Genomic DNA, 27773 nt, shown 5'->3' with positions numbered 1-27773 from the left:
TCTGTTTTTCTGTTCATGCCTCTTTTCATCAAGCGAGTGGAAATAATGAGGGCAGAGGGTTTTATTCTGCTAAATCAAGAACTGCTTCACGGGAAAATCAATGCTGAACGAAAGAGACGAGCACAGACATCTGCCGAGGCCTGGTCAAAGCGGAATTTTTCTGTTAAAATTGACAATATTATGTATTTTAATAACGATATATGTATATAAATTAAGAGGGTAACTGGGCGATTCCTGGGTATGAGACCCCATAGACATTTGGGATTGCTTCACCTTTGATATTACAGATACTTGGCAACCCCTATCCCACTCTGCTTTGATGTACACTCAGGTCCTTAAATAGTTGGACATTGCTTCATCCCACCCTGTTTAGTAGATGAATGGTTACTAAGCAACCAGTGCTTGAATTGTCTTTGATTAAAGCCATCAGTAGCATCAAAGACGAACCTTCTTCGATCTTTCTTGTTAAAATGTGATCTTGAGTGATCAATACTTTAATGTAGTTAAGTCAGGAGCCAGTGTTCGCTCAGTATTTAGGTGCTGCAGACAAACAGGAAGGAAGGAAGGACGTGTGGGAGAGTTGTGTGTGTGTGTGTTGGGGGGGATGAAACCCATAACCTCCACGGTGGAGGCAATCAACTAAAAACAACCATTACAAGTGATGCTAATTTGTTTGCAACTTATTTATTTTTGACAGAAGAAATCGGTAATCTTTTTTTTCCCTTTTGCTGGTTTGCTGTAATGATTCATCGCAGCTTGAAGCACGATCCCACTACAGGCCTTAACGCAGCTCCAAATTTGGACTATTATTAGCCTCTTTTCTGGAGGAAACAAGGTCACTCAAACATCCACGTCTTATTAGGCTGTCAGGACCCATTTTGGCCTTAAAGAAACATCGCCGCCACAATTCAGCACATGTGCAGCAGTACACTGCAGCCGCGCCGCGCGTGTGCACATACCGAGCATCACGCCATCAACCGTGCAGCCGAATTGAATTAGTGCAAGTAAACAGCCATTGTTATCGTGTCAGCATAACGGCCTGTGATTGAAGCGCAGGAGTGCTGCAGCTGTGCAGCTCGCGCTAAGTGAAAGCCAGTTGTCCTATTTCAGTCTAGGGCTGGAGCTCAGCTGTCGTCTGGGAGTAGGTCACCTCTTGAATAACCCCCCAACCCACCGCTATCCTCCGTGCCCTGCATGAAGGACATGGAGTCATACTGCCATTATTGAGCCAAAGTGGCTTTTTATTTCATTTGTAAAGAAGCATCCGTCACATGTTCAGCAGGGGTGGCGGCCAAGTGGTTAGTGCACTTGGTTTCAATGCGTAAGGTTCCCGGTTCAAATCCCATCCCTGCCACATTTCTCAATGTAATGTGGAGTTGCATCGGTAAGGGCATCCGGGGTAAAAAATGTGCCAAATCAACATGCAGATCCACCTTGAATCTACAAAACAAGGGAGCAGCCGAAGGGTCTTACTATCTGTCACATGTTCAGTGGTGCAAAGGTCATGAGTGGGACAAACTGTCCGAGACAGTGTCCAGAGCTCTGATTACATCCACTAAAAGGGTGATGTGTTTAATTAACACAAACAGGCCAATTAATAATATAATAATAATAAAAACTAGCACAACTCCTGTGGATAAATCCACTCTGTCTCACTGGAACACAAGTTTGGATTGATGCCACTGCAAATTTTAAGGACAGAAATCTGACAAATTCAACTGTTTGACCAACAGTTCTGCAGCTTTTGGGTGAATTTCCTCCTGCTGTGATGTGCGTCGCAATATAACCATTTATGTTTGGGCACGCTGCCGATGTACGAGTATGCCCACAAAATGATCAGATATCTTATTGTAATTATTGATGCAGACAGTTCCTGCCCCCTACTGGCTGCATGAAAGCTGTTATATGTAGCAGCCCTTATTGGTTGGCTGAAGCAGCCAGTCGGATTGTGTTCATGTCAACACTGGCCCAGTGGCACATGGTGGTGCTTTGGACTAGTTTGGTTTACCACCACCAAACTAAATTAAAACTTATTAATTGTTGAGGCAATCTTCAAATCTTCAAATGATATCTTGAAGTGTTACCAGCCATGATACCAGATGATCCACTCATCACCCACTGATACTCAAGATTTTCTGCCCATGGCTAGTAAAATCTGAAATGGGCATTGAAATTTAAATGGGAGCCAGTAAAATATCAAAACTTATAATTGTCTTGGCCAGTGGTCAAAACCCTATGAGACTTAATGTGGAGAGAGTTTGGTCTGGTCTTCAGTTCAGTCCATCATGCCGTTCTTGGGAAGATTATTTTTATGCTTCAGTGGAATCAGACCGCTGAACGTTGTGTCTGTGGACCTGATACCGCAAGTCACAATCCCACTTCCAGTTCAACAGCGTCTAACTGGAAGAGTCTGACAGGGTGAGCTGGCACTATTTGGGCATTTACCCACATCACGTTTTTAGAGAGCCGCCAATAACATCAAAGCGTGGCTATTTCCATCTGCTTGATAACGCTGCTGTCTCAACCCGCATGCCGAGGGAGAGATGAGTGTGTTGGTGATGAGACGGCCAACAACAAGCATTGGGTGACATGGGAGCATGACAGCAGGGCCAAAGCCCAGTGAAGAGGAAAACTCATATGTAAGTCATGCCTGAGTATAAGTCACACCTGTAAAAAAAAAGCCTAGTGAAGAGGAAAAACTCATATATAAGTCATGCCTGAGTATAAGTCACACCTGTAAAAAAAAAAAGCCTAGTGAAGAGGAAAAACTCATATATAAGTCATGCCTGAGTATAAGTCACACCTGTAAAAAAAAAAAAGCCTAGTGAAGAGGAAAAACTCATATATAAGTCATGCCTGAGTATAAGTCACACCTGTAAAAAAAAGACCAGTGAAGAGGAAAAACCCATATATAAGTCATGCCTGAGTATAAGTCACACCTGTAAAAAAAAAAGCCTAGTGAAGAGGAAAAACTCATATATAAGTCATGCCTGAGTATAAGTCACACCTGTAAAAAAAAAAGCCTAGTGAAGAGGAAAAACTCATATATAAGTCATGCCTGAGTATAAGTCACACCTGTAAAAAAAAAAAGCCTAGTGAAGAGGAAAAACTCATATATAAGTCATGCCTGAGTATAAGTCACACCTGTAAAAAAAAAAAGCCTAGTGAAGAGGAAAAACTCATATGTAAGTCATGCCTGAGTATAAGTCACACCTGTAAAAAAAAAAGCCTAGTGAAGAGGAAAAACTCATATGTAAGTCATGCCTGAGTATAAGTCACACCTGTAAAAAAAAAAGCCTAGTGAAGAGGAAAAACTCATATATAAGTCATGCCTGAGTATAAGTCACACCTGTAAAAAAAAAGACCAGTGAAGAGGAAAAACTCATATATAAGTTATGCCTGAGTATAAGTCACACCTGTAAAAAAAAAAAAAGCCTAGTGAAGAGGAAAAACTCATATATAATGTTGGGAAAGTGTAGTGACACGGACCCACAACAGGGGGCGCAAATGAACGGTCAATAGATGAGCCAAACTATAACAATTTAATGTTGTGAATGTGCACAACGAACATACAGACAATCACAGAATATCATAACAGTCAATACACAGAGGTGACGTGTGGGCAGGCTTGAGGATAGAAGACGTCTGTCCTGAGAAGAGCCGGAACCACACGATTTCCGCCGCCCCAGAACCTGGTGAATACTGGAGCCGCCAAGTCCCGAATTCCCAGGTGATCACCGTCCCCGACTGTTGGATCTGGTACTGCTGGCGAAGAACAAAGACAGTCAAGTGTGGGTGTGTGTACACCCAGTAACAACAACGGTGGGAATGCCACCTCCACCTCTCACTCAACACGTTGCAGTGGTCTCAGAGGAAAAGGAGCGCCGTCATGCACAGCCTCCACCAAAACGACCGGTTCTCCTGCAAACACTCACAATCACAGATTTATAAATCTCAAAAAAAGGCTGAGAGTAGTACCTCCTATGAAGTATGATATCTCGGCAACGAGGTGGAGATGACGTCTGGTCTTTATGGAGTGAGAAGATGTTGAGTAGATGGGTGACAGCTGTCAAGAGGTAATGAGCGACAGCTGTCACCCCCGGCTGTGTCCATGGCGGCAGCGCCCTCTCGTGCCTGAAGCCCGCACTTCAGGCAGGGCGCCCTCTGGTGGTGGGCCAGCAGTACCTCCTCTTCTGGCGGCCCACACAACATATAAGTTATGCCTGAGTATAAGTCACACCTGTAAAAAAAGCCTAGTGAAGAGGAAAAACTCATATATAAGTCATGCCTGAGTATAAGTCACACCTGTAAAAAAAGCCTAGTGAAGAGGAAAACTCATATATAAGTCACGCCTGAGTATAAGTCACACCTGTAAAAAAAAGCCTAGTGAAAAGGAAAAACCCACATATAAGTCACACCTGAGTATAAGTCACACCTGTAAAAAAAAGCCTAGTGAAGAGGAAAAACTCATATATAAGTCATGCCTGAGTATAAGTCACACCTGTAAAAAAAGCCTAGTGAAGAGGAAAAACTCATATATGTCATGCCTGAGTATAAGTCACACCTGTAAAAAAAAGCCTAGTGAAAAGGAAAAACCCACATATAAGTCACACCTGAGTATAAGTCACACCTGTAAAAAAAAGCCTAGTGAAGAGGAAAAACCCACATATAAGTCACACCTGTAAAAAAAGACCAGTGAAGAGGAAAACCTCATATATAAGTCATGCCTGAGTACAAGTCACACCTGTAAAAAAAAAAAAGCCTAGTGAAGAGGGAAAACTCATATATAAGTCATGCCTGAGTATAAGTCACACCTGCAAAAAAAGCCTAGTGAAGAGGAAAAACTCATATATGTCATGCCTGAGTATAAGTCACACCTGCAAAAAAAGCCTAGTGAAGAGGAAAAACTCATATATAAGTCATGCCTGAGTATAAGTCACACCTGTAAAAAAAAGCCTAGTGAAGAGGAAAAACTCATATATAAGTCACGCCTGAGTATAAGTCACACCTGTAAAAAAAAAAGCCTAGTGAAAAGGAAAAACCCACATATAAGTCACACCTGTAAAAAAAAAAAAAGCCTAGTGAAGAGGTAAAACTCATGAATAAGTCACACCTGAGTATAAGTCACACCTGTAAAAAAAAAAAAAAGACCAGTGAAGAGGAGAAACCCATAGATAGCAGTATATAGTTGAGTTATATAAATTACACCAGATTATAAATTGCACCTTTTCGAATGTATTAATAGGTCTTTAACTGGGATTGTTGTACTGTTAGTTTTACTATTGTCATTTAGTCTTTTATTGTTATAGATCATTTTGTTTATTGCTTTGTCTCCTGGGATAGCCCAGTGTAAATAACCATTGCAGTTATTCTTATGAATAAAGAATGCGTGATTTTTTTTTTTTTTGGCATATAAGTCGCAAGGACCTCCCAAACTAGTAAAACAATGGCAACGTATACTCAAGAAAATACAGTGTCACAAGAATAAAGACCAAAACAATCACCTAAACATCAAATTCTTCTTACTTCCTGAGCTCAGCGTGGCCTGCGCGGCAGCTGGCCTTGCACCGTCACTGACAGGAAGGCCGACCCATGTCGGTGACCGGCGGCTTATGCACAACTTTCTCCTGACATCAGCACACTGAAAACTTCCTGACACTGATGCTGTTGGTGTTCCACCGTCTCCATGACTCAGTGCAGCCGTTTTATTGTAACATCAAGGATCAGAATCAGCTGAGCTGTGTGTGTGTGTGTGTGTATGTGTGTGTGTGTGTGCGCGCGCGCTAAGCCCCTTTTTCTGGCTCAGAATGGTGCATGACTCAGCCTCTGTGGCGTTTGAAGCCAATACGTTAACGTCACAACTGGAAAATAACAAATCCTTTACACAACAGTGCACGGTCACACTTGTATGAATGTAAATATTTTGGATGGTGATTGTGCTTGAGCAGCTTGTTATTCAGAGGACGGGTCGTATTTAATCAGAAATGATATCATTATCATGCATTTCAAATGTTTTAAAAACAAAAACCATTATTAATTGTAAAGGCACATGGCTGTAAATAAATTGTAGTACTCCTCTTTGTATGTGCAGCCTGCTGAGTGCACGTGTGTCCGCCAACGATAACACGCGACGGTGCCAAAATAAAAAGCACATTATGCCTGGTCACCTTTGTTTTTCACCCAAGTTGAGCCGGACCACCAGACAATCCTACACTTCATGTGCTACTCGTCAAATCCTCACAGGTGGGTGCTAAAACGCTGCACACTACAGGTACAGATACGTGATACAGAGTCATGTTCCTGGATGGAGCCGTTTGACCAGGAAATAATCCCACTAGCTTGTCAAAAAAGACAGAATAATGTGAAAATTAATCCATCTTGCATTTTGTGAGGCAGGTTCTGCCGTAGTAGCGCAACAAGCTTGAATCTATGGTCATCAGCGTGAGCTGACCTTACCTCGACATAGACATGCTATACTTCATTCATTAATTTTCTGCCGCGTATCCAGGTGTGGGTCGCTGTGACAGCAGACTAAATAGCTCACCCCATACTTCCCTATCCTTGTCCAGGCCCTTTAACTCCTACTGGGGGGATCCTTATTCCCAAGCCAGCTGGGAATGTCTAGGGAGACCACCAGGTGGCATCCTCACCAGAGGTTCTCCTATGAATCCCTCCCAGATATTCCAAGCTGTCACCCTGACAAGTTGAGCGTAAACCCGGATACCCTACGGAGGAAAGTCATTTCTGACGGTTGTGTCCACAATCTTGTTCTTTTGGTCATTACCCAAAATTCATGACCAAACATGAGGATAGGAGCGTATATCGACTGGTAAATCCAGCTCAGCTCTTTCTTCACCACAATGTTCTGGTACAGAGATCCGCAGCAACTCAGATACAGCACTGATCCATTTATTCTATCTTATGAACAAGACCCAAGATACACAAATCCCTTCATTTGAGGTAATACCTCTCTCCTAGTATAGTAATGCACGTCAGCCGGACTGATGTAAATAGACTGCATTTCTATAGCGCTTTTCCATCTGCATTAGATGCTCAACGTGCTTTACAATAATGCCTCACATTCACCCCAATGTGAGGGTGCTGCCATACAAGGTACTCACTACACACCGGGAGCACCTAGGGGATTAAGGACCTTAGTGATTTTCCAGTCAGGCTGAGATTTGAACTGAGGATCCTCTGGTCTCAAACCCAACGCTTAACCACTAGACCATCACCTCCCCCTCCTGATGTGCTACACTAAGCCAAATTCAGATAGCACAGTATAGCATGAAGGAAAAGTAAGGAGATTTTGTTATTTTAAAATGTGTGAATGTATCTGTGGACAAGATAACTCAAAAAACAACTGGATGGATTTCCTTTAAACCTGGTGGGAAAATGACTTGGATAGACATCAAGAGGTGATTAGATTTTGGGGTATTTCATTCAAAGGTCAAGGACAATATGGCCCAAAACTCCCCCCTTTTTGTATATCTCAACAACCAAGACACCTAGATGAATGATCTAAAGCATATACGTCTCATTCTCAACAAAACATCTGTGATTGATTGGTAAGAATGACTTCATAATGAAGTCACGCAGAAGTTGTGTACTGGCGTCAAACATAGTCAAAACACCATTATAGACGTCACACGTGTACTTGTAGATTTCATGGTGTGTAGAGCATCAGTCCTCTGATGCCTTTGATATTAATCTCACAAACTGTAAGATTGCAAAGCAGATAAAAGCGACGTGACATTCGAAGTAATCCCGTTGTATTTGGTATTACTGCGCTCCTTATCTCTTGATGGTGACATTACACTGCAGCGCCGAAGCAGCCTTCAAATCTCGCGAGAGTAGGCGAAACAATCCCGACGTTCTCCCCCTCTCTCTTTCTCTCTCTCTCTCTCTCTCTCTCTCTCGGCCGCTCGCTCGGTTCCCCCTCCTCTCCCACGCCCCAGTGCGCTGTGCGGGAATAGTGCCACTATAAAGTATATCCTCCCTCCGACAAAGACAAGAAGCCCGAGACAGGAGGGGGATGAAGATGGCGGACGCCAAGCAGAAAAGGAATGAGCAGTTAAAGCGATGGCTGGGCTCGGAAACGGACCAGGAGCCTCCTATTCTGAAAAAGAAGAAGACGAAGGTGAAGTTCGATGATGGCGCCGTGTTTCTGGCCGCCTGCTCGAGCGGCGACACCGAGGAGGTGCTGCGAATGCTGGACCGGGGCGCTGACATCAACTACGCCAATGTAGACGGTCTCACCGCCCTCCACCAGGTTCGTGGCTTCTGTTTTTGTTTTTTTTGTTTTTTTTTAAAGTCTGTGGTTTTCGGCGCTGTGGAAGAAAGACGCGAATGTCCAGCTTTGCGCTGGAACACCTGTCAAAAGGAAGTCATTCTTATCCCCGTTGTTTACTGTTTACCCGCTGAGCAGAACACCCGGCCTTTTCCAAGTCAACACAGACTTTATTGTGAGCTTGTTTTTATTTTTTTTAAAAAAGAAAAATGCACATCCAGTGTTCAAAGAGACACAATGCTTGTATTGTTGCGTTAGCTTGAGTGCACATCCTCAGTCAGTGGGCGCAGTCTAATTGCAGTAATGCAGCATTTCAGCAGTAAATGTCCCCACAGCGGTGTTGTAATATTTTCATACCTGAACAAGATGTACTGATGGGTTACGCTAATTTCAGGTTGCTGTGATCGTGTCTAAATGTCAATGACTCTTGAGCTTTCTTCTAGGAAACAAACAAAAATCGTTTTACCTCGGCAGTGACTACTCTCTGGAGGGAAAGTTAGTTAGCTAGTTAACTCAGTCACTCGCTTACAGGCTAACGCTGCCTCAACAGTATAACGTACGAGTTTAATATTCACATTATTATCAACATCGGTGTGTAATTGATTGAATGCCATTACATATTTGCAGACAACAGCCAGGTTTTTGGAGTGCAGTGTTGGCCCAGCGACGTGCGAGCTAATGCTAAACTAGCAGGCTAGGTTAGCTGTTGTGGAGCTAACGTTAATTCATTCGTTAGCCCTTTGCAGAACAGCGTCGGAGAGGTAGCTTTTGCTGGCCAAAGACTATATTAAGTGACTGTACTCGTTCCGGTTTTCACCGTAAACATTTTTGGGTTAGATACCTGAATGTCTGCGGTACTACCTTAATTATTTGCCCGCTAAGTGGCTGCTAGCGGTTCTACTTGCTCTGCGTAGCCAAATGGTAAAAATGGATCAACATCGGATGTTTACATAAATATGCAATAGCGTGAAATCAATCACATGAATATGTAAAACAGTACTCAGACTTTTAAAAAATGAACGAGACTTCTATAGCTGTGGTCGGTGCAGCGATTTGGATTTGAAATGGTCTTGGATCAAGACTAAGGTCCAGACTTTAAATGAGTTCCTGGACTCAGCCATCAGATGGGTATCTGTGTCTAGTGAAAGTGGTGAACTTGTGGAGACATTAACTTGTCTTGGCACCAATGTTTCATACTTATAGGTGCTCAGCCTTTGAGATGTCCGGTTACTGGATAGACATGTTGGACAATGCAGAGTCTTTGCAAGAGAACGAAGGTCCAAGTCTTTCAGGTCCTTATGCTACCTATCTTACTGTATAGTTTTGAGACATGGACGGTAACCAGTGACCTAAGATGACAATTGGAAGTCTTTGGCACTTTGTCTATTTGGAGGATCTTTGAGTATCTCTGGAATTAGTTTTTCCTCAAAAGAGCAGTTATTTAGGAGACATTAAAATCAGGAGTATCACTTGCATTGTTATGGAGCATCAGTTTTGACATTTTGGCCATGTGGCGCATTACTCTATGCGTGATCTACTATGTAAATGCCTGGGTGTTGAGCACCACAGTGGCTGGAGAAGGCTAATGGGACGCTCCCGCTTCATGTGGATGCAGCAGATGGATGGTTATTTTTGAGATGTGGGGATGCACTGGTTGTCTGCCTGGGGGGTTGCCATTCAGTACCCAAGGCAGTTCAATGGTGTCATGGCTGTGGTGAGGAGCGGCAGCAGCGTATACTCCCACACTTGACCTTTGGATTTTTGGGTAGGTTAGTGTGTTTTGTTTGTTTGAATTTATGGATCATTTGGCTGTGTTATTTACTTGTTTGTTTTTATGCCATTATCCCATATGCTGCCTCTATGCATTTCAAGGACTTATTAAATAAATTCTGGTAATGGATATTAGCTGCAGGTGCAGAAGACAGAATGCTTCAGATTGGCTGATCATCATCGCCATTAATTTTGCTTGAGCTGCTACAGATGCGACTGATTTGTTAAATCTGCCCCGATCCATGGGACTTGAAATCTCCCCCCGACAGTGTCTAAAACATTTTTGTTGTTGTTGTTGTAGCTCTCAACATCTCATACTGTACCTGAAGAATTTGTGTTTTTGGGATACGTCTTTTGTATCTGTAAACAGATTGTTGAAGAAGTCAGTCTGGCCTCCCACAGTAAACTCACTCACTCATCTTCAACCGCTTACTTAAGGGTCACGGGGGGTTGGAGCCTATCCCAGTGGTTCTAGGACATGACCCTGGACGGGACGCCAGTCTGTTACAGGGCCACATAAAGACAAACACATACGCACTAAACCCCGATGACAGAAATTAGATGAGCACATTTGCTCCTCACGTTTCATATGGAGCATGCTGTTGATTTGCATCCTACCTTTGTTAATTATTATTTTGATTGTTTTAATTGAATTAAAATATGTCTGTATCAGCAACAGAGCTTTAAATCACACTGCTGGAGAATGCACTTCCAGGAGCTCAATTTCTTATTTATGTTGATCCCAAAATAGTCCTTTGAGAAATTTAAGTCATACATTGTGTTTTAGTCTTGTATATTTCAGATTCCTAAGTAATGCATCAGCCAAAATAACACAAAGAATCACTCTATTGTACAGATCAGTGTCAGGTTGCTGCATGTCATCTGATGGTCAGAACACTATATTTGATCGGTCTGTGTAAAACCATTAATCCACATAAAGATGACGGCACAGGGTTGCTGTGTCGACATGCTTTCTTTCTAATTATAAACGATAACTGTTAACATGCTACTACGCACTTTACGCTAAGGCCACACTTGAAGATTTTTGCGATTGAGTTGGGAGTCTGTTGACTATTGTGGCCTTCCTGAGTTGGTGCTGTAATCCATATGTATGTGAATGACTGATCTAAATATATCTCCATCAGTCTTGACCTGAAACTAATGTGTGTTATTGTTTTCCCAATGATTTTTGTGATGACTACATTGGTCTATGCAAGATACTTCTGGAGGATAGACGTTACACTATCAATACGTAGACTCAATCAATCAATCAATTTTATTTATATAGCGCCAAATCACAACAGACAGTTGCCCCAAGGCGCTTTATATTGTAAGGCAAGGCCATACAATAATTACGTAAAAACCCCAACGGTCAAAACGACCCCCTGTGAGCAAGCACTTGGTGACAGTGGGAAGGAAAAACTCCCTTTTAACAGGAAGAAACCTCCAGCAGAACCAGGCTCAGGGAGGGGCAGTCTTCTGCTGGGACTGGTTGGGGCTGAGGGAGAGAACCAGGAAAAAGACATGCTGTGGAGGGGAGCAGAGATCAATCACTAATGATTAAATGCAGAGTGGTGCATACAGAGCAAAAAGAGAAAGAAACACTCAGTGCATCATGGGAACCCCCCAGCAGTCTAAGTCTATAGCAGCATAACTAAGGGATGGTTCAGGGTCACCTGATCCAGCCCTAACTATAAGCTTTAGCAAAAAGGAAAGTTTTAAGCCTAATCTTAAAAGTAGAGAGGGTGTCTGTCTCCCTGATCTGAATTGGGAGCTGGTTCCACAGGAGAGGAGCCTGAAAGCTGAAGGCTCTGCCTCCCATTCTACTCTTACAAACCCTAGGAACTACAAGTAAGCCTGCAGTCTGAGAGTGAAGCGCTCTATTGGGGTGATATGGTACTATGAGGTCCCTAAGATAAGATGGGACCTGATTATTCAAAACCTTATAAGTAAGAAGAAGAATTTTAAATTCTATTCTAGAATTAACAGGAAGCCAATGAAGAGAGGCCAATATGGGTGAGATATGCTCTCTCCTTCTAGTCCCCGTTAGTACTCTAGCTGCAGTATTTTGAATTAACTGAAGGCTTTTCAGGGAACTTTTAGGACAACCTGATAATAATGAATTACAATAGTCCAGCCTAGAGGAAATAAATGCATGAATTAGTTTTTCAGCATCACTCTGAGACAAGACATTTCTAATTTTAGAGAGATTGCGTAAATGCAAAAAAGCAGTCCTACATATTTGTTTAATATGCGCTTTGAATGACATATCCTGATCAAAAATGACTCCAAGATTTCTCACAGTATTACTAGAGGTCAGGGTAATGCCATCTAGAGTAAGGATCTGGTTAGACACCATGTTTCTAAGATTTGTGGGGCCAAGTACAATAACTTCAGTTTTATCTGAGTTTAAAAGCAGGAAATTAGAGGTCATCCATGTCTTTGTCTGTAAGACAATCCTGCAGTTTAGCTAATTGGTGTGTGTCCTCTGGCTTCATGGATAGATAAAGCTGGGTATCATCTGCGTAACAATGAAAACTTAAGCAATGCCGTCTAATAATACTGCCTAAGGGAAGCATGTGTAAAGTGAATAAAATTGGTCCTAGACTGAGGTTCAATTCCAGGTGTGACCACTCCGGGCTACCTGTCTTTATCCCTGGACTAGACACTTCATCTAAATGGTCCCAGTCTGCCCAGCTGTACATGGGGACTGACCTTCACTGGGAAGTATCTTGCGATGAACAGGGGGTGTCATAGACTCTAATCTGCTTCATATAGTATTTGGGAATAAACGCCGGTCTGATGGCCATCACGACCTGTATAGGATTTTTTTTTTTTTTTTTTTTTTTTAACACAAGGTCAGAAAAAGATGAAAAACTATCATTTGGCTTCTTTGAGTAACAAGTGACGTCTTTTTTTTTTTTTTTTCTCTCCCTCAATCCAGTGGCTGAAGTCCACAAAATGTCATTCACAGTAACATGAATGGAAAAAGCAGTATTCCTGTAATACTGAAGAAGAATGGGTAATATTTTCTGCCAGAAATTACCTTGATGATTGCGATAGTGTGGCTATTTTTACGTTGAACCAGTTAGTTAATTAAATAATAATTTCAGTTGTGATTTGATCCCCAATGATTAAATCATGATTCATTCATGCACATTATATTTTTAATTCAAATAGTGTCTTTCGGCAACCATTTGGGGGGTGGGGGGGGGGGGGGGATTGAACTGGTGGCTTGACAAGGGATCAGGATTTCGTGAATGATCAGAATTTGCATCAAGCTGATTTTGCAATACAGAAAACATCTCTTTTTTTGTGACATTCTGTATTATCGTATGGTCACATTAGCTACAAGTGACACCGGCAAAGCATTGACTTGCCATGCATGGCGTTTTGCAGCAGCAGGAGACAACAGGCACTTTGCTGTCAGCTATGTGGCGCTAAAATACACCTGAAGTCTGTTTTATGCAAATTCTGAGGGACGTAATATTGAGATTGGCAGTCTGAGTGAATAGGCAGCGTGAGGTCAGCTGGTTGGTCGCTTAAAGTAAATAATTCAAGATGGTGCAATATGCTCCAAAATGGCTGTATTTTTATATAAATCTAATAGGTTTCTTATACATTTCCTACACATTAGCAAAAAGTAATCCCTTCTAAATCTAAAAATGGTGTTTTTGTAACTGGGTAACACCTCTGAAATGATTTGCAAGACGTCTGCCCGAGATGTTAGCGTGCACATCCCTGAAACGCCCATCAAGCGAGAAAGCTAACTGCTAGTCACCATCATTTGTAGATAATGTGACCATAGGGTGACACCTGCTGTCTGGCTTTTAAGAAATAGCTGCATAATCAAGGATGATAGTAAATGTGTATCATGTGAAGTCACTCTCTCACATTCAGGAAACTGATGGTTTGGTTTTCATTCCTTATTTATTGTTCTGATAATAATTGTGTGCACATGGAAAAGAGAACTGTGCAGTTACACTTGATCGTTCTAGTCCTTACTCACATTGGTGACAGTGGTAAGGTGAAAATATCCCTAATAATATATATGTTTTAATGGGAATGAACCTCAGAGATAAGCTATGTTAGCTTCATTTGCATGGATGTTATTTTTCCAGTGGATTGTGAGTGTATTGTTAAATTGACCAGTCTTTGTTTTCAGATCTTTCCATAATTTGAAATGGGTATGTTGTCTTATGAAAATGACCAGTGAGGAGCTCATTTGAGGGAAAGTGCTCCTCTGAAGACCTAATTATCCATCTTTGGGGTGGAGAAACTGGTGTGTGTGTGTGTGTGTGTGTGTGTGTGCGCGCGCGCGAATGAACATCCTCCGAGGCCGGTGATTCCATAATTTTTGCCAGGGGTTGTAAATGAGGTTAAAGGAAGGTTTGTTTCTTTAAAGTGGAGATGGGGAGCCACCTGAGAGAGACACATATGTTCTTCTAAGTCTGTGTGTTTTTTGTTTTGTTTTTTTAGGTAACATAGCTAAGGGTACCGTAAATCCTCATGTACATGGGTATTTTAGAAAACATGGATTTTCCACCTTTGATTTCAAGAAAAAATCCTGAACACAAAAAAAAAATCTCAAAACACATTGAAAAATACTGTCAAGAGCATGCCGAAGCAACAGGTGGCGGTATAACCCTAACCTTACAGTGGTGTTGGCCAATCAGAAGCTTTGGGTGTGCTGGGAATAAGATATTTGAAAACTCTTTTTCTTGTTTGCATGTAAACACCAAGTTTCTGAAAAGCTCCACCTTGAAATTGGTGGTTTGCTGAAATCTCATGTTCATTGAACTCAAACGCAATTTGTGCTTGGACGGAACGCATAGAAAAAGCTGCGTCTTTCATAACATTAGAGTATGTGTGGACAGGGCTTAAGGCTGACATAACATATAGTCCTTTTGATTTCAAGAAAAAATAATATCTGTATTTCTTTCTTTTTTTTTTTTTGATGTAGTACTTCAGTCCCTCTTCCAGCAATCGTAAATCAGAGTACGAACAGCATCACAAGCAGTTTTGTCAGTTAACTTTTTCCTTCTTAAATTAAAGTACCCCTAACCCTTGGGTTGGCTGACCTCTGGCTTTAAGTCCGTCGTGCTCACTCCTCATCAGGTACTTTGGTATCAACCCCAGCACTGGTGACCGGGGCAGGGTTATAAATACTACCGCCGCAAGTTCTCCTAACTGGGTTTCAGGAGATGATACTAAGTTTGGGTATGACTCAGAGTCTGTAGCTCTGCTTTGTAGTGTAGCCATGGCATAGTCTTACATTTGGGCCAGAGGTTGTGCCTCTTTGTGAGTCATGGACCTTCTGTCACTGCAGAAATGACGTGTCGCTGAAGAACATGTAAACACGCTCTCTTGTGTTGACTCCATGATGTAATTTGTCTTGGAGACCGTTACTGAGTCTGTTGTACATATGAAGGTTGTTGGGGGATGTCTGGAGAAAAAGTAATCGATGACACATACATATTGAATGTATATTTAAACCTGATGGGGGGGGGGGGGGGAAAACACAACTTTGAAGTTTGTGGACATAATATTCATTTTGGGACAAGTGGCTACTCAAACAGACTTCATTGATTCCGGCAGACGGCAGAGAGGATGTACACAGGAATCTGAGGCTCAGTAGACAAGTGGGGAATCCAGATCTCTCGGCTAAATTTGTCTGAGGGTAGCATTCCAAATCCTGCTGTCGTAGTCCGTGCATTCCGCGCATGACGGTCGCTGGAAACCATGGCAAAGGGAGAGCAGAGCAGACATTCCTCAGCTGTCACCTAAACCCCTCCCCTCTAGTCATTCTCGCGCTGGCTTTTTGCCTCTCCACATGCAGTGCCAAGGCCCAGCTGACTGTAGGCCACTGAGCGCCATCGAGGCAATTAATTCCCTTCCAGACGTGTACATTATGTTGTCAGTTTGCCCCCAGTTTGACCCCCTCTTGTGTCATGTTTGGAAAGTCCACAAGTGACCTGTTCACCAAGACATCAGTCTGTTATTTTAGTAGTTGGCGTTGGGTAAAATTTTCTTCATAGCTTAAATTAACATGAATGTAGTTGCGTCTGTAAAGGCATGGCACAAGATGACAACACGTCCACAAGACATTTTTGTGGTGTGGAGAGCAAACTAATTAAGATGAGGCAGTAATGTCTTTTAATCAAGATTGTATATCCATTTAGAAGTGATACAAGTCTGGCGAGCATCTTTCCCATGTAATTAAGATGGGAATTGTGGGAAATGGGGTTGGGCCATGTTTGCTTAATTGGCATATCACGATGTCTAGCAACACATTATGATAGACTGTAAAATTGTAAAGATTTTATGTTACACTTTTTAAAATATTTACTTACACATTACATTACTGTTCATGTGCTATTTATTTGCTATGACTAATTTGTTAATGCATCCGTGTATATTGGTAGATTTTTATATATTTATTTTTATCTCCAAGCAGCTCATGCTTGACCACATTCAGAACAGCTGAGTCCCCTTGGTGCACACCATTCAACAAAAGTCAGGAAAGGTTGTGTTGGTCCAGCTTACACTCAGCTCACGAGTGCTTGTCGCAGCGGCGGTGCAGGCCCACCAACTCCAGGCAGATGAAAGATGATAGCTCAGGTTAACTTTTTCCACGGTGATCTCAATGCTGAGTTGTGTATTGCCACTGAGCCTACACTGGCTTTCTCTAAGCCACATAGTACAGTATTGGCTCCCCCTTCTTATCTACCCCCCCAACCTGCTGTTGCCTAGCAACGTCAGACTTTACACACATACAGACAGAAATTAACAGAAATTTAACTCATCTGCACACAACGCATGTCTGCCTCCATCCATCCCTATTACCCCCCGTGTGTCTCCACTCTCGTCACCCTGGCTTCCTCCCTGCCACCTTGAAGGCAGGGCGGTTTTTACTGCTGCAGCCTTCAACCCCCAAGCTGTGCAGCGCGGGCCCCTCCTGCTGCGGCCTTCACCCACTTTACCTCAATTCGGATGATGGACTGCTTTAAGTTTAGAGCACATAAACAATGTCAAATGTATATGTGTTGTCTTTAATTTTGATATGTGCCATTATTACGGTAAACAAGTAATAATTGTGGATTAATTGCTGTATCTTGTCTGAGGTAATTGGAGTGTAAACGTAGTTGCCCTTTTAAGGATCAATAAAGTTGTCTGAAGTACCTTCCTCTGAGACACGCAGCTAGAGCTTGTCTTGGTTCCTTGCCTGGGCCCAGTATGCACTCTGCTCAACCACCTGGCTCAGAAGCCACTCTGGTGTGTCCAATTCCTGGGTACAACTCAGCCTCAACTCACCAGCCTTCATTTTTCCAGTCTGTGGTTGATGCCCCTTAAAACTCATATCCATCAGTGTCCAGTTTGATGTCTAACTTTTTGAAAGGCTACCCAAGAAATCTTGGAAACGTTTCAGCCCACTCGGGCATCATAATCCTTAGATGTTCTGTTACGCACTGTCATTAGCCTGTCAAAGATCTAATCATTGTTTCACAAAACATGATTTGCTACATTACTGTATGTAGTCAGAAGTACATCAGCTAAGCTTGAAAGTGACGACCGTAAATGGTGAACTTTGTTAGCTACAAACATGAAGCGCAAATATAAACATTTTGATCCTGGTAGGTTTAGAACATACTTGATTTTTAGTGTGGGCATTAAGAGAAGTGACGTTTTCCATCATCCTTCTCAGTCTCACAGGTGTGTCGTCCCATGAAAACCTTTACAATCACAGAAAAAGTGCAAATCTGTCTGGAAACTGTAATGAATTTTTTGTCTATCACAATTATTTTTCGGTTAGTGTAGATGCAAGTCAATGTAAAATCTTCACACTGACCCATGCTTGAACTTTGTTTGGGATTACGTGGTTTGATGATTGCCAGGATTCTCTCGACATAACTCAGAAGTTGGCTATTACAATGCTTCTGCTCTGTTAACGTAATGGCTCTGAATCTATTACATTATCTTGCACGGTCTCCATGGCAACGAGTCAGAGTAGGTTGCTAGTCACTTGTGTTGGTGGGTTTTACAGAGTGGGAATTGCATAACAGCCAGACCGGAGAACGGGTCTTTGGCAGGGCTCAGCAGCTTGAAATAAAAATCAACTTCATGAATCTTGTATTGGAATAATTATGGAGCATGTGGCGGAGGATGGTGAGGTGGCTCTGTTTCTTTTCATGTCGGCCAGCACCGGTCACATTTACGCATTACGTAATTATTGTGGCTCTGACTGCAGCTCCAGCCCTGAGCTTCTCAGCTGTGCCTCAGGCTTCCAGTCAGCTGTTGAGAAGAGCAAAAAGAAATTCCTCTGACACATCTCTGTCCTCTTGACAAAGACGCCATGACATCCTCTTGCCCACCTCAGGGTTGAGGATTGTTTTCTGATGGAGGAAATCACACTGGTGGTGTCTTCTTTGTTGAAATGTGCAGGACATTTTGTGCGTTATGAATCTTGCACTCACCTGTTCAGCCTTCATAATGGAACTGATGAAAAGAGCTTGTCAGACTTACACTAGGGGAGCTATGACCACTACCTTTGCACCCCCCCCCCCCCCCCCAATTGAATCTCTGTGATATTTAAGTTGTTTATATGTTGTGTAAAGGTGTTTTAGTGAAAAACCCTATTTTTGCAGCCATCTTGGATAACTGGCTTGGCACCAGTTTTTATTTTTGGGAACATCCTGATTGTGTTTTGGGGTCATCTAAGGAACCTAAAAAAATTGGTTTGGTTTAGTCCTGGGGGGGGTGCAAAGGTAGTGGTCGTAGCTCCCCTAGTGTTAGTGTTTTATCACCACTGATTTGACTGAAGTCTGAGGTACAGTTTCCAAGGCAAATGTTTTTTTTTTGTCAATTATTTAAGTCAAAATTTGATGTGCATGAATGAAAATGATTGTGGTGGCAATAATGTATATTTTTTTTTTAAATGTATAACTCATTTGTCAAAATGGTGGCCAAGTGGTTAGTGCGCTTGGTTTCAGTGCAGAAGCTTCCTAGTTCAAAACCCACCACTGCCACATATCTCCATGTAATGTGGAGATGTATCAGGAAGGGCATCCGGCATGAAAGCTGTGCCAAATCAATGTGCAGATCCACCTTTGGATCTGCTGTGGCGACTTCAAGTGGAAAAAAAACAAGGGAGCAGCCGGAGAGACTTAGTTGTTTTTTATTTGTCAGTTAAATGCCTGTTGAGCTCCTCTGTGCAGAGATCGACCATTTTGTTGATTCAGTTATCTTATGGCAAAGGATTAGCTACCAACTGACGTATAATGCATGCAAGCAACAAAAATTGCAGATACTTTTTGGGGTTGCTTCTGGATATTGAGTAAATTTTAACTCGATGGATTGTTGAGAAATTGGTGGCACAAAGCTGCTTTGGTGTGTAGAAGATGCAGGTTTCCACATGAAAATCCACTGTGTGTGTGTTCATAGATATGTTTTACTCATGTTGAGAGAATGTATGAGATATTGAAAGTAAAGGTATTGCTGTCCAGTTGGTGTGAAAGCAACATAATAAAAAGTCTGCTCGATCAAATGAAGTGTTGTTGGTGTGATAAGGTACTGTAGTGTCCAGGCCGTGACTGCATTCTCTGTGGGCAGGAATTTATATCAATACTGTTGTGAGGCATCTGATATCTGCTCATGTTGAATAAAATCTGCTTTCACAAGTTCACAACACTTATCTTGTAAGCGGTTGCACAAAGCGTCAGCTTTGCCGCTGTGCTTTGAGGCTGTTGTGCAGCATTAGCTAGCAGTAGCCACTCATGCATTTTAAACATAATGCAGAATACATTAATATTTCACTCAATAATTCATACAGTTGAATCCAGATGGTCTAATTTCTTTTTCTACAAATATCATAAAGCCTGTTTTATATCGGCACCTATTTTCAGTTTTTGTCTGTGATTCTACTTGCTTCTAAGTTTAGGTTCATTTGGTTTGAATCTTACTGAGTATAGTTATTCATGAAACCATAATTTTGACTAAATTGTGCTTGAACTGCACATCCTTAACATTGCACAAAAGCAAACAATATTAAATCATGACTTTATTAAACACACAACACAAAACAGGTCTTGCAGAAGTGAAGTGTGACCCATTTATTAAGTTCACACAGATGGTGGGAGCAAAACGTATCAGAAAAAGGCATCATGGGAATTTTCGCTGCATCTTGATCAATAAAGGCATTGGCAGTAAGGATGTCGATCTCAAAACACAACAGGAGAAGTAAGAGGTTGGAGAGCGCATTCTGGATTAGAGAATGATGTTACTGCCCTTCTGGTGTGCGTTTTTATAAAAGCAGCGTGGCTTTTTTGGCTCAGCCACTAATATGAGCTGAACATGACGTGTAGCACTAAAGCTTCTCCAGTGCAGAGTTGAATTCCAGCCTGCACTGAGTCATTGTAATGCTGTTGTAACCTCAGGCTGCTTGATGACTGAAGGCGTTAATTTCAGAATAGGAGCCCAAGAAAATGCGCATATATCTGTGCATAATTGGCAGGTCTGTCCTTGTCTAGTTGGCCTTGCTGCTGCCTGTTCCATTTAGTGTCTCTACCAACCCCATAATCATCAACAGGAAGTCCTTGTGGCGTCTGCACCAAAGCTTTCAAACAAGCCAGGTCATTTACTGATTGTAAGACATCAGCATTGTTTCCTAGTGCGTTTTGTCAAGATAATGGATATAACTTGCACAGCAGGGAGCCGCAAAGCTGAATGAGTTGAGTTTTATTTTTTTTAAGGAGGCATTTCAGAAAGTGTCTGAAAAGTAGCTTAAATATGATTGAAACCTAACCTGGTTGACTATTTTATACAGTTTTGCTCATAAAATTCTAGACAACTGTTAAGTCATGTTGCCAGCGCACAAGATGATTTGTTGAAACAGCATTCTGAAATTCAAAGTTTGTGTGTATCTCAAATTGATCTAGGTGAAATCTAGTTTGTCATTGGATTTTGGTTTCCTGAAATTAGTTCCAGAATAGCTTTTAAAATTCTATCTTTGATACAGAAAGTTAAAACCAGATCTTGGGGGGGGCATACAGCAAATAAACTGTAGATATTACTTTAAAGAGATTTTAAAACAAAATTGTATGAATGAATTAAAAAAAAAGTATAGACTTTGGACTGAGTTTAATGTGAAGGATCATGAATTGAATTTAATTGTATGGATTATTTATTGTTGAAATGTAATTGTATTGTGATTTTAAGTTATTGGACCCCAGGAAGACTAGCAACCACTTTGTGGAAGCTCATGGAGTTCCAAATAAGAAATAAATGTTCTATACATGCTTTAATTAAAGCTTGTTTGACAGACCTGTTGATTACACTATGTAACACAATTTTTGTTCCTGGCTTCTAAGTGTTATATTTCAACTGCTTATGTCTAAAGTCTATGGAAAAATGACTACATTCAGCACAAACTTTGTTTTTATTTTTTTTTAACGTTCTAAAAGTTTCTAGAAAATTCTGGACAGTTCTAGCAGTTAATGAATATTCTAGAAGATTACTCAGTAGTAGTGAAGGCGAATCGAGAACATTTTGAAAACAGACAAATTTCAAAATATCATTGTCCTGATCACAGAAGCAAAGTTTCTGTGGAATAACAGCTATTTTCTGTTTTTTTAAGGTATAACAGGTTAAGAAAACACACTGTGTACCCAGGAACAAAATAAAAATAAAAATTTGTTACATAGTGTTGTTTGGTAGTTTTCAACCAGTTTAAAATATTTATTTATATTCACAGATATTTAAATGCAGATTGTCTTGCTTTATCTGACAATTTAGAAATTGGCTCAAACTGCCATTTATCTTTATTTACCTTGATAAATGACAATCTGTTATCAAACTAATTTGGATTGCTGTTCATACGTTCTGCTCTAGTTATAGCAAAATGAAAACAAAAGGCCAAATGCGTTTATTCCACACAGTGAAGGAACGAACAAGAAACTTCTCACTAAAGTGCCGTCAAAGTGGTGTAGATGTTTTTGTGTTACTTGAAGGGTCGTGCAGAAGTAACAATCGGCATAGGTGTGGGAATCTCTGAATTCTAAGATACAGCTTGTTATGAAAGTGGAAGTTGTGCATTGATGAAATCATAGACTATGATCAAGAAGTAGTGCTAATTTTGTCAGACGAGATGAAATATCCTAATTTTTTCATGACGAAAACGAGATGACGATACTACGTGCATTATTGTTGATGACAAAAGATGAGACTAAAATGTTTTGCATGAAATCAAAACTGAAATAAGATCTCTCTCCGTTTTTGTCAACAAGCCCTTACATTTTGAAAATTTTCCAAAACGTGTCGCATTCAGCAGCGTTCACATTGACTCCGCCCTGACGAAAAAAATCCAAGCTGGAAGCAAAATGTAAAGTCTTGCTGGCGCATTTAAGAACGGCCGCGCTTTCAAATTGTTCAAAACGCATTTTTTTTTTTTTTTTAAACTAATGTCTCTGTTTTGTCCTCTGTCTGTTGTCTGCAGGAGCTGTCATCCTGCCATGTGTTTGAGCATAGATCTGTAAAGGCCACTAGAGTGGACACCAGCATTCAGAAAGTTAACTAACATTTTTCTTACAAACTCTGAACCTAAAAGCCAAAATGTTCGTGTTTAAGAAGACAGCAGCACTAAATTACATGTTGGCAGATTAGTGGAGAGAAAAAAAAGTGCTGCAGAGTAAATTCATCCGACTCATTTGACAAACATTTAATGAAAAAAATAGTTTTAATTTGCAGCTCTCTGAGGCTCAGATTAAAGATGCTGTGTGTAGAGATTTGAACACAGCAGCACACACTGCATCCATTCAACATTTAATTTGCTTTAAACATTTATGACTAATGTACAGTAAATGACATGAAATATAAAGTGTGCATCATATTTAAATTAAATTAGTTCAAGTTGTGGTTCTTTCAAAAGATAAAAACATTGTAAGGCTTGAATTATTTATTTTATTTTATTCTGCTTTTACAAATTTCCAGCCAGTTCTGGACATGCAAATAGAATAACTAGATCTAACAAATGTTTCATTTCAAAAGACCTGCCCTCCTACAGCGCTGTGGATTTTCAAGAAAACCAAATGTCTAATTGTATCTGAGGGGAAGCCTTGCAGATTTAAAGTATTGGGGAAAAACACCACAAACATTCAGTCATTTAGCAAGTATATTTTGTCAGATAATGATGATAACATTCATTATTTCAGATGTGTGAAATGGTATATTGACTGAAATGGTAATCAGAATCTAATGCGTTTTTTTTTTTAAACGAGAAGACTAAAATGTCTTGACTGAAATGAGACTAAGAGTTCTCTTTTGACTAAAATTAATAGCCTTTTAGTCAACTAAAACATGACTAAATAAAAATGGTGTTTTGAATGACTAAATATGACCAAAACTAAAAAGAGCATTTGACAAAAGACCAAGACTAAAAAAAGTGACAAAATTAACACTATAAAAGACATAAAATAAATGAATGTAATCCCACTTAAACATTTTATTGTAATCAGAATAACTTTGCTGAAGAATTTGCTTCTCTCTCTCTCTCTCTCTCTCTCAGTGCTTTGAAGAGCAGAGCACACTGTAAATGTTCAGTTTATGCTTCAGTATTGTTGTTGGCATGTTTTAAATGACAGGTATGTTGCTTTGATCAGAAAATCCAACAAGTGAGTTCAGACACACATGCATCGCGTCACCGCCTGCAGAAAGCGTGTCTACAGACGCTGTTCCACTTCCCAAATGGTCACAGCACCGTTCATCATCTGTGCACCCATTTATTTTTTTTTTATTTTTAATAAATTTTCACCTGTAATCACTGAAACAGTTTGTGGCGAATCCCCACCACCCCCAATTTCACACAGATGCCTCTTTTAAAAACTACAACATCAGTGAGTTTGCACACACTTGGAAAACTTCCTAAAAATTGTATTAAAACTGGTGAGACGTTGAGATGTCTTGATAGTCAGTGGTAGGTCGTAGTTGGAGTGTGAGGTTAGCGAAGAGTCCCACTCCTAAAAAAAACACTGCAGAGAATGCCAAGTTGGGATTTCTGGGAATCCCAAACACTTTTGTTTCTGATTATTAGTGGTATTAAAGGCACCAGAGCAGCTATGGATGCCAGTGCATTCTAAACTGTTGTTGTAATCTACAGTATAACAGGACTACAATGCTCGAGGCATCCCCGCTAGAGGGATTGGACCTGTGAAGTATTTCAGATGAACATTATTGCAGGTTGGAACTGGTCCATGATGGATTGTGAGGAAAATTCCTCAGAATCTGCTGCCACGTGTAGTATGTGCCGGGCTACAGACATACTGTATAATTGACCTTGCATGATGGGATATTTAACAGCATGGACAAATAATCTTTCACATTATTATTTCTAACTATTAGCCTGATTTTTTTATTATTATTATTATTATTATTATTATTTTGTGAAATCTAGAACTAACTGCAAGCTAGAATGTCCAAACTTAAATCTCACTCTCTAAACTGAATGCTGTAATAGTGGTGTGTGTTATTTCTGACTCATTCCTCACCCATGCATGCAGCGATGTAAAAGATTAGTAGATATCAGACAGCTGATGCAATAAGCAAATACGTATGTGTCAATATTGAAATGCAACCACAGGCCCACACGTGGTATCTGAGAAGCTATCAAAAATACATACAGCTGTTAAAACTCAACTTTTATTACATTTCTTTTTCTGAATGTAACTTACACTTCTGCTGCAAGCTACATTCACCAAATGACACGCGTGTACCACGTTGAAAGAGCGAGTCATTTCTGCCTGAAACCTCTTAATCTTACATCTGCAGAGATTCTAATTGGATGGTGGCAGTAATGACAGGGACAATGTGAGACCAGAAAAGCTATGAATGTAATTCTGTTTGTCTGTGTCATGCAATGTAAAGTCCACTTATTCCAGGTGTCATTTACACATTTGCCTGAGCACCACGTGCAGGTCAGCAACATGAGTTGTCAGTAAAGTTCTTTACTTTCTAAAGTTCATCCAACAGAGAGCAGATTAGTGCTGACATGGCTTTGACCAACAAAATATCTCCAGCGTGTGCAAATGAATGTCGATGCTTTTAGTTGCAATCATTTAAAAATAACACATGCACTGAAAGAAACACAATAGAGTCTATGTTGAATTCTGGATGCATGTCAAGAGAAGTTCATGTGCATGTCGGGTTTCAGCTCTTCCATTGCATCACAGAACAGCTTGATGAGAAGTGACAGTGTACATAATTACCTGTTGAGAGTTTTATGTAAGACAGATTGGTGAAAGATCCTGCCAGGTGTCTTAACAAATGAATGCTCGCCATTTCCTTTTCTGTTCCGAGGCAGTGGTTAATATCGACCTGCTGTGAAATGTTTGTGAGATGACTTCAGCTCATTGTTTTCTCGCTCTGTGGCACACACACAGCGTCTGCCTTCAACTGAAGCCAGGCCGTCTTCACACCAACCCTAGCCAGCTAGACAAGGACAGCAAGTATTTTGAAGTCGGCATGATCTTATAGTGCAGCACGTAGCGCGCGTGTCCATGTTGCATTATTTTCCTTTATTCTCAAAATGGCTGCGTCAACAGCTGACTGATAAAGAGATGTGAAAGTGATGACCCAGTACAGACCGTCTAGACTTGAAATTGCTCAGTGAATGTTTTCTATGCAACAGTTTTACAGCATGTCTTATAATTGGCAGCTGTGGAATTACAGCCAAACAAATTACAGGCATTTGCTCATCTACACTGATGTTCATTTATGTCAATAGTTTAACCGGTTTGGAGCTGTAGACGTAAAGTAATGCTTGTTCCTTTTGTTGGCTATAGATCACATACAATCATGTGACCTTGAACGCTGGTGTCCCCATGTTGGTGGTTAAAATAGACACTGGATTCAGTCACCAGGGCACAAATAGGCTGACCGCTATCAGAATGCAAAGCACAAGAACAAACCTCTCACTTTATGAATGTGACTGGGGCAGTTTGCCATTTCCCATTTGTGATGCTCGACTGGTTATGTTTTTGGTGCAAAAAATAAATAAATAAATAAAGCTACCCAGTTGCTGTCTGACATCAAATGTAAGCGGTGGTAAAAGCAGCATTGTAGAACATTGAGTAATTAGGACATTTTTCAGCATGTTTTATTTAAAAAAAAATAAAAATAAAATAAATTGTGATGTCAGGCTACATTATTATCCAAAAAAAGTGAATAGCTGGATGTAATTTGTGCAGAGCGGGCATAACATTTTGCAGAAATGGGTGACTACCTACTGTTCCCTGAGTAGAAGCCTCTTTATAATTTTCCTCTGCCACATAAATCCCGAGAAAAGCATGGCACGCTCTTCAGCTGAGGACAGTTTTGAGACATAAGCATACATTTTAGATTTGTGGAAATAATACGTACATATCATTGTACACATGTGCATAAGCAGTCGTGTAATGGGAGTCGTCCGTGCTCTGGTGTATTTGGCGATTGTTGGTTATACCCGTTTGTAAGCGCTCATATAATGGCAGAAAGTAAAATTTTGCTGGCTTTCAATACATGAAGTCTGATTTCCTCAATTTTAGGATCTAAATGCAAATTGTGGTGAAAAATTGGCATTGACAGACCGCCCAACGTGTCTTTTGTGAGTCAGAGAAACAATATGTAAAAAATCTTTTTTCCTAGTTAGGTGCCAGATGTATACAATATGCATGCTTAATATGGCACACTGTTTTTTTTTTTTGTTTTTTTTTTAACGCCCAGTAATCGAGTAAAACTGGTTCAACTTGCCAATGTGTCTCATGATGACAAATTAAGTAATACAACTTAAAGTTTGGATCTGAAATTAACGTTCAACTGCTGTCTGAACTCTGAAGTGCATATATTGATTTATATGCCATATATTCATATATAACCATACAGACCCAGACAGAATGTACACAAGGTTAATGAAATTCAATTCAGTGGGTAAATGCAGAACAGACACAGAACAATGAGCAGTACTAGATGTGGTTGCGTAGTGATTCACTTAAGGCGCAGCAGATCCACTCCCTAACCAACTGCTCATTAACAAGCAGTTGTCTGTTAGTAACTCACACATCTACTTAACATCTCAACTTCAGCAAATATCGTAAACAAAGAATACATCATCACATATGAAGATGTTAATTTTTCTAAAATAGTGATGGACTTGTTCTTCTATATACCCACTAGGGATGTGAATCGTACAGCAGCTCACGATTCAATTCGATTTCGATTCTTGGGGTGACGATTCGATTCAGAATCGATTTTCGATTCAAAGAGCTCTGAGAAAGTTATATTACTTAAAAAATGTTTATGTTTAAGAAAATGCAGCTTTACAAGGTTAATCAAGTGATTCTAAAGATGTAAATTTACTTATCTGCTTTGCTCGTTCGGAGTTGACTGGCAGTTTATCGAAGCGCTGGTCAGTAGTCGGCAGAGACCGCTGCTCCGCTCCTTTTAGCTCCGGGTGATGACATAGCATGTGGGCTTGCGGATTTGAAGTGTTTCCGAAGTACTTAACTTTTGCAGATTTTGCACACTGCATAAGTCATATCAAGCTCCTTCTTACGCAGCAAATGATAAAATCCAAAATGCGCCCATACATTTGCCTTCAGCAAAGACGGTGCTGGCTGAATTAGCTCTTCATCCGCCATGCTAAGCTTCAGCTCACAAATGTTTGAAGCACGCCGGACTCCCCTGCCCC

General features: G+C 40.7%; 1 protein-coding gene across 8 annotated transcripts in view; it reads left to right on the top strand.

Moving 5' to 3' along the window:
• The first annotated feature begins 7909 nt into the window (after window positions 1–7909).
• ppp1r12a (protein phosphatase 1, regulatory subunit 12A) overlaps window positions 7910–27773 on the top strand; it is an 85128-nt gene continuing 65264 nt past the window's right edge. For 7 of the 8 annotated variants that reach the window (XM_034163884.1, XM_034163885.1, XM_034163883.1 and 4 more), the window contains exon 1: window positions 8036–8272. In XM_034163884.1, the coding sequence (XP_034019775.1) occupies window positions 8036–8272 (237 nt within the window). Of the gene's footprint in view, window positions 8273–27773 lie in introns of all 8 variants that reach the window. The other variant, XM_034163889.1, reaches the window with a different exon arrangement.

Source organism: Thalassophryne amazonica, chromosome 22 (genome assembly GCF_902500255.1).
Source record: "Thalassophryne amazonica chromosome 22, fThaAma1.1, whole genome shotgun sequence".
NCBI classification, from domain to species: domain Eukaryota; kingdom Metazoa; phylum Chordata; class Actinopteri; order Batrachoidiformes; family Batrachoididae; genus Thalassophryne; species Thalassophryne amazonica.
Note: the sequence above shows the minus strand (reverse complement) of the source record. Positions and strands in the feature narration are given on the sequence as shown.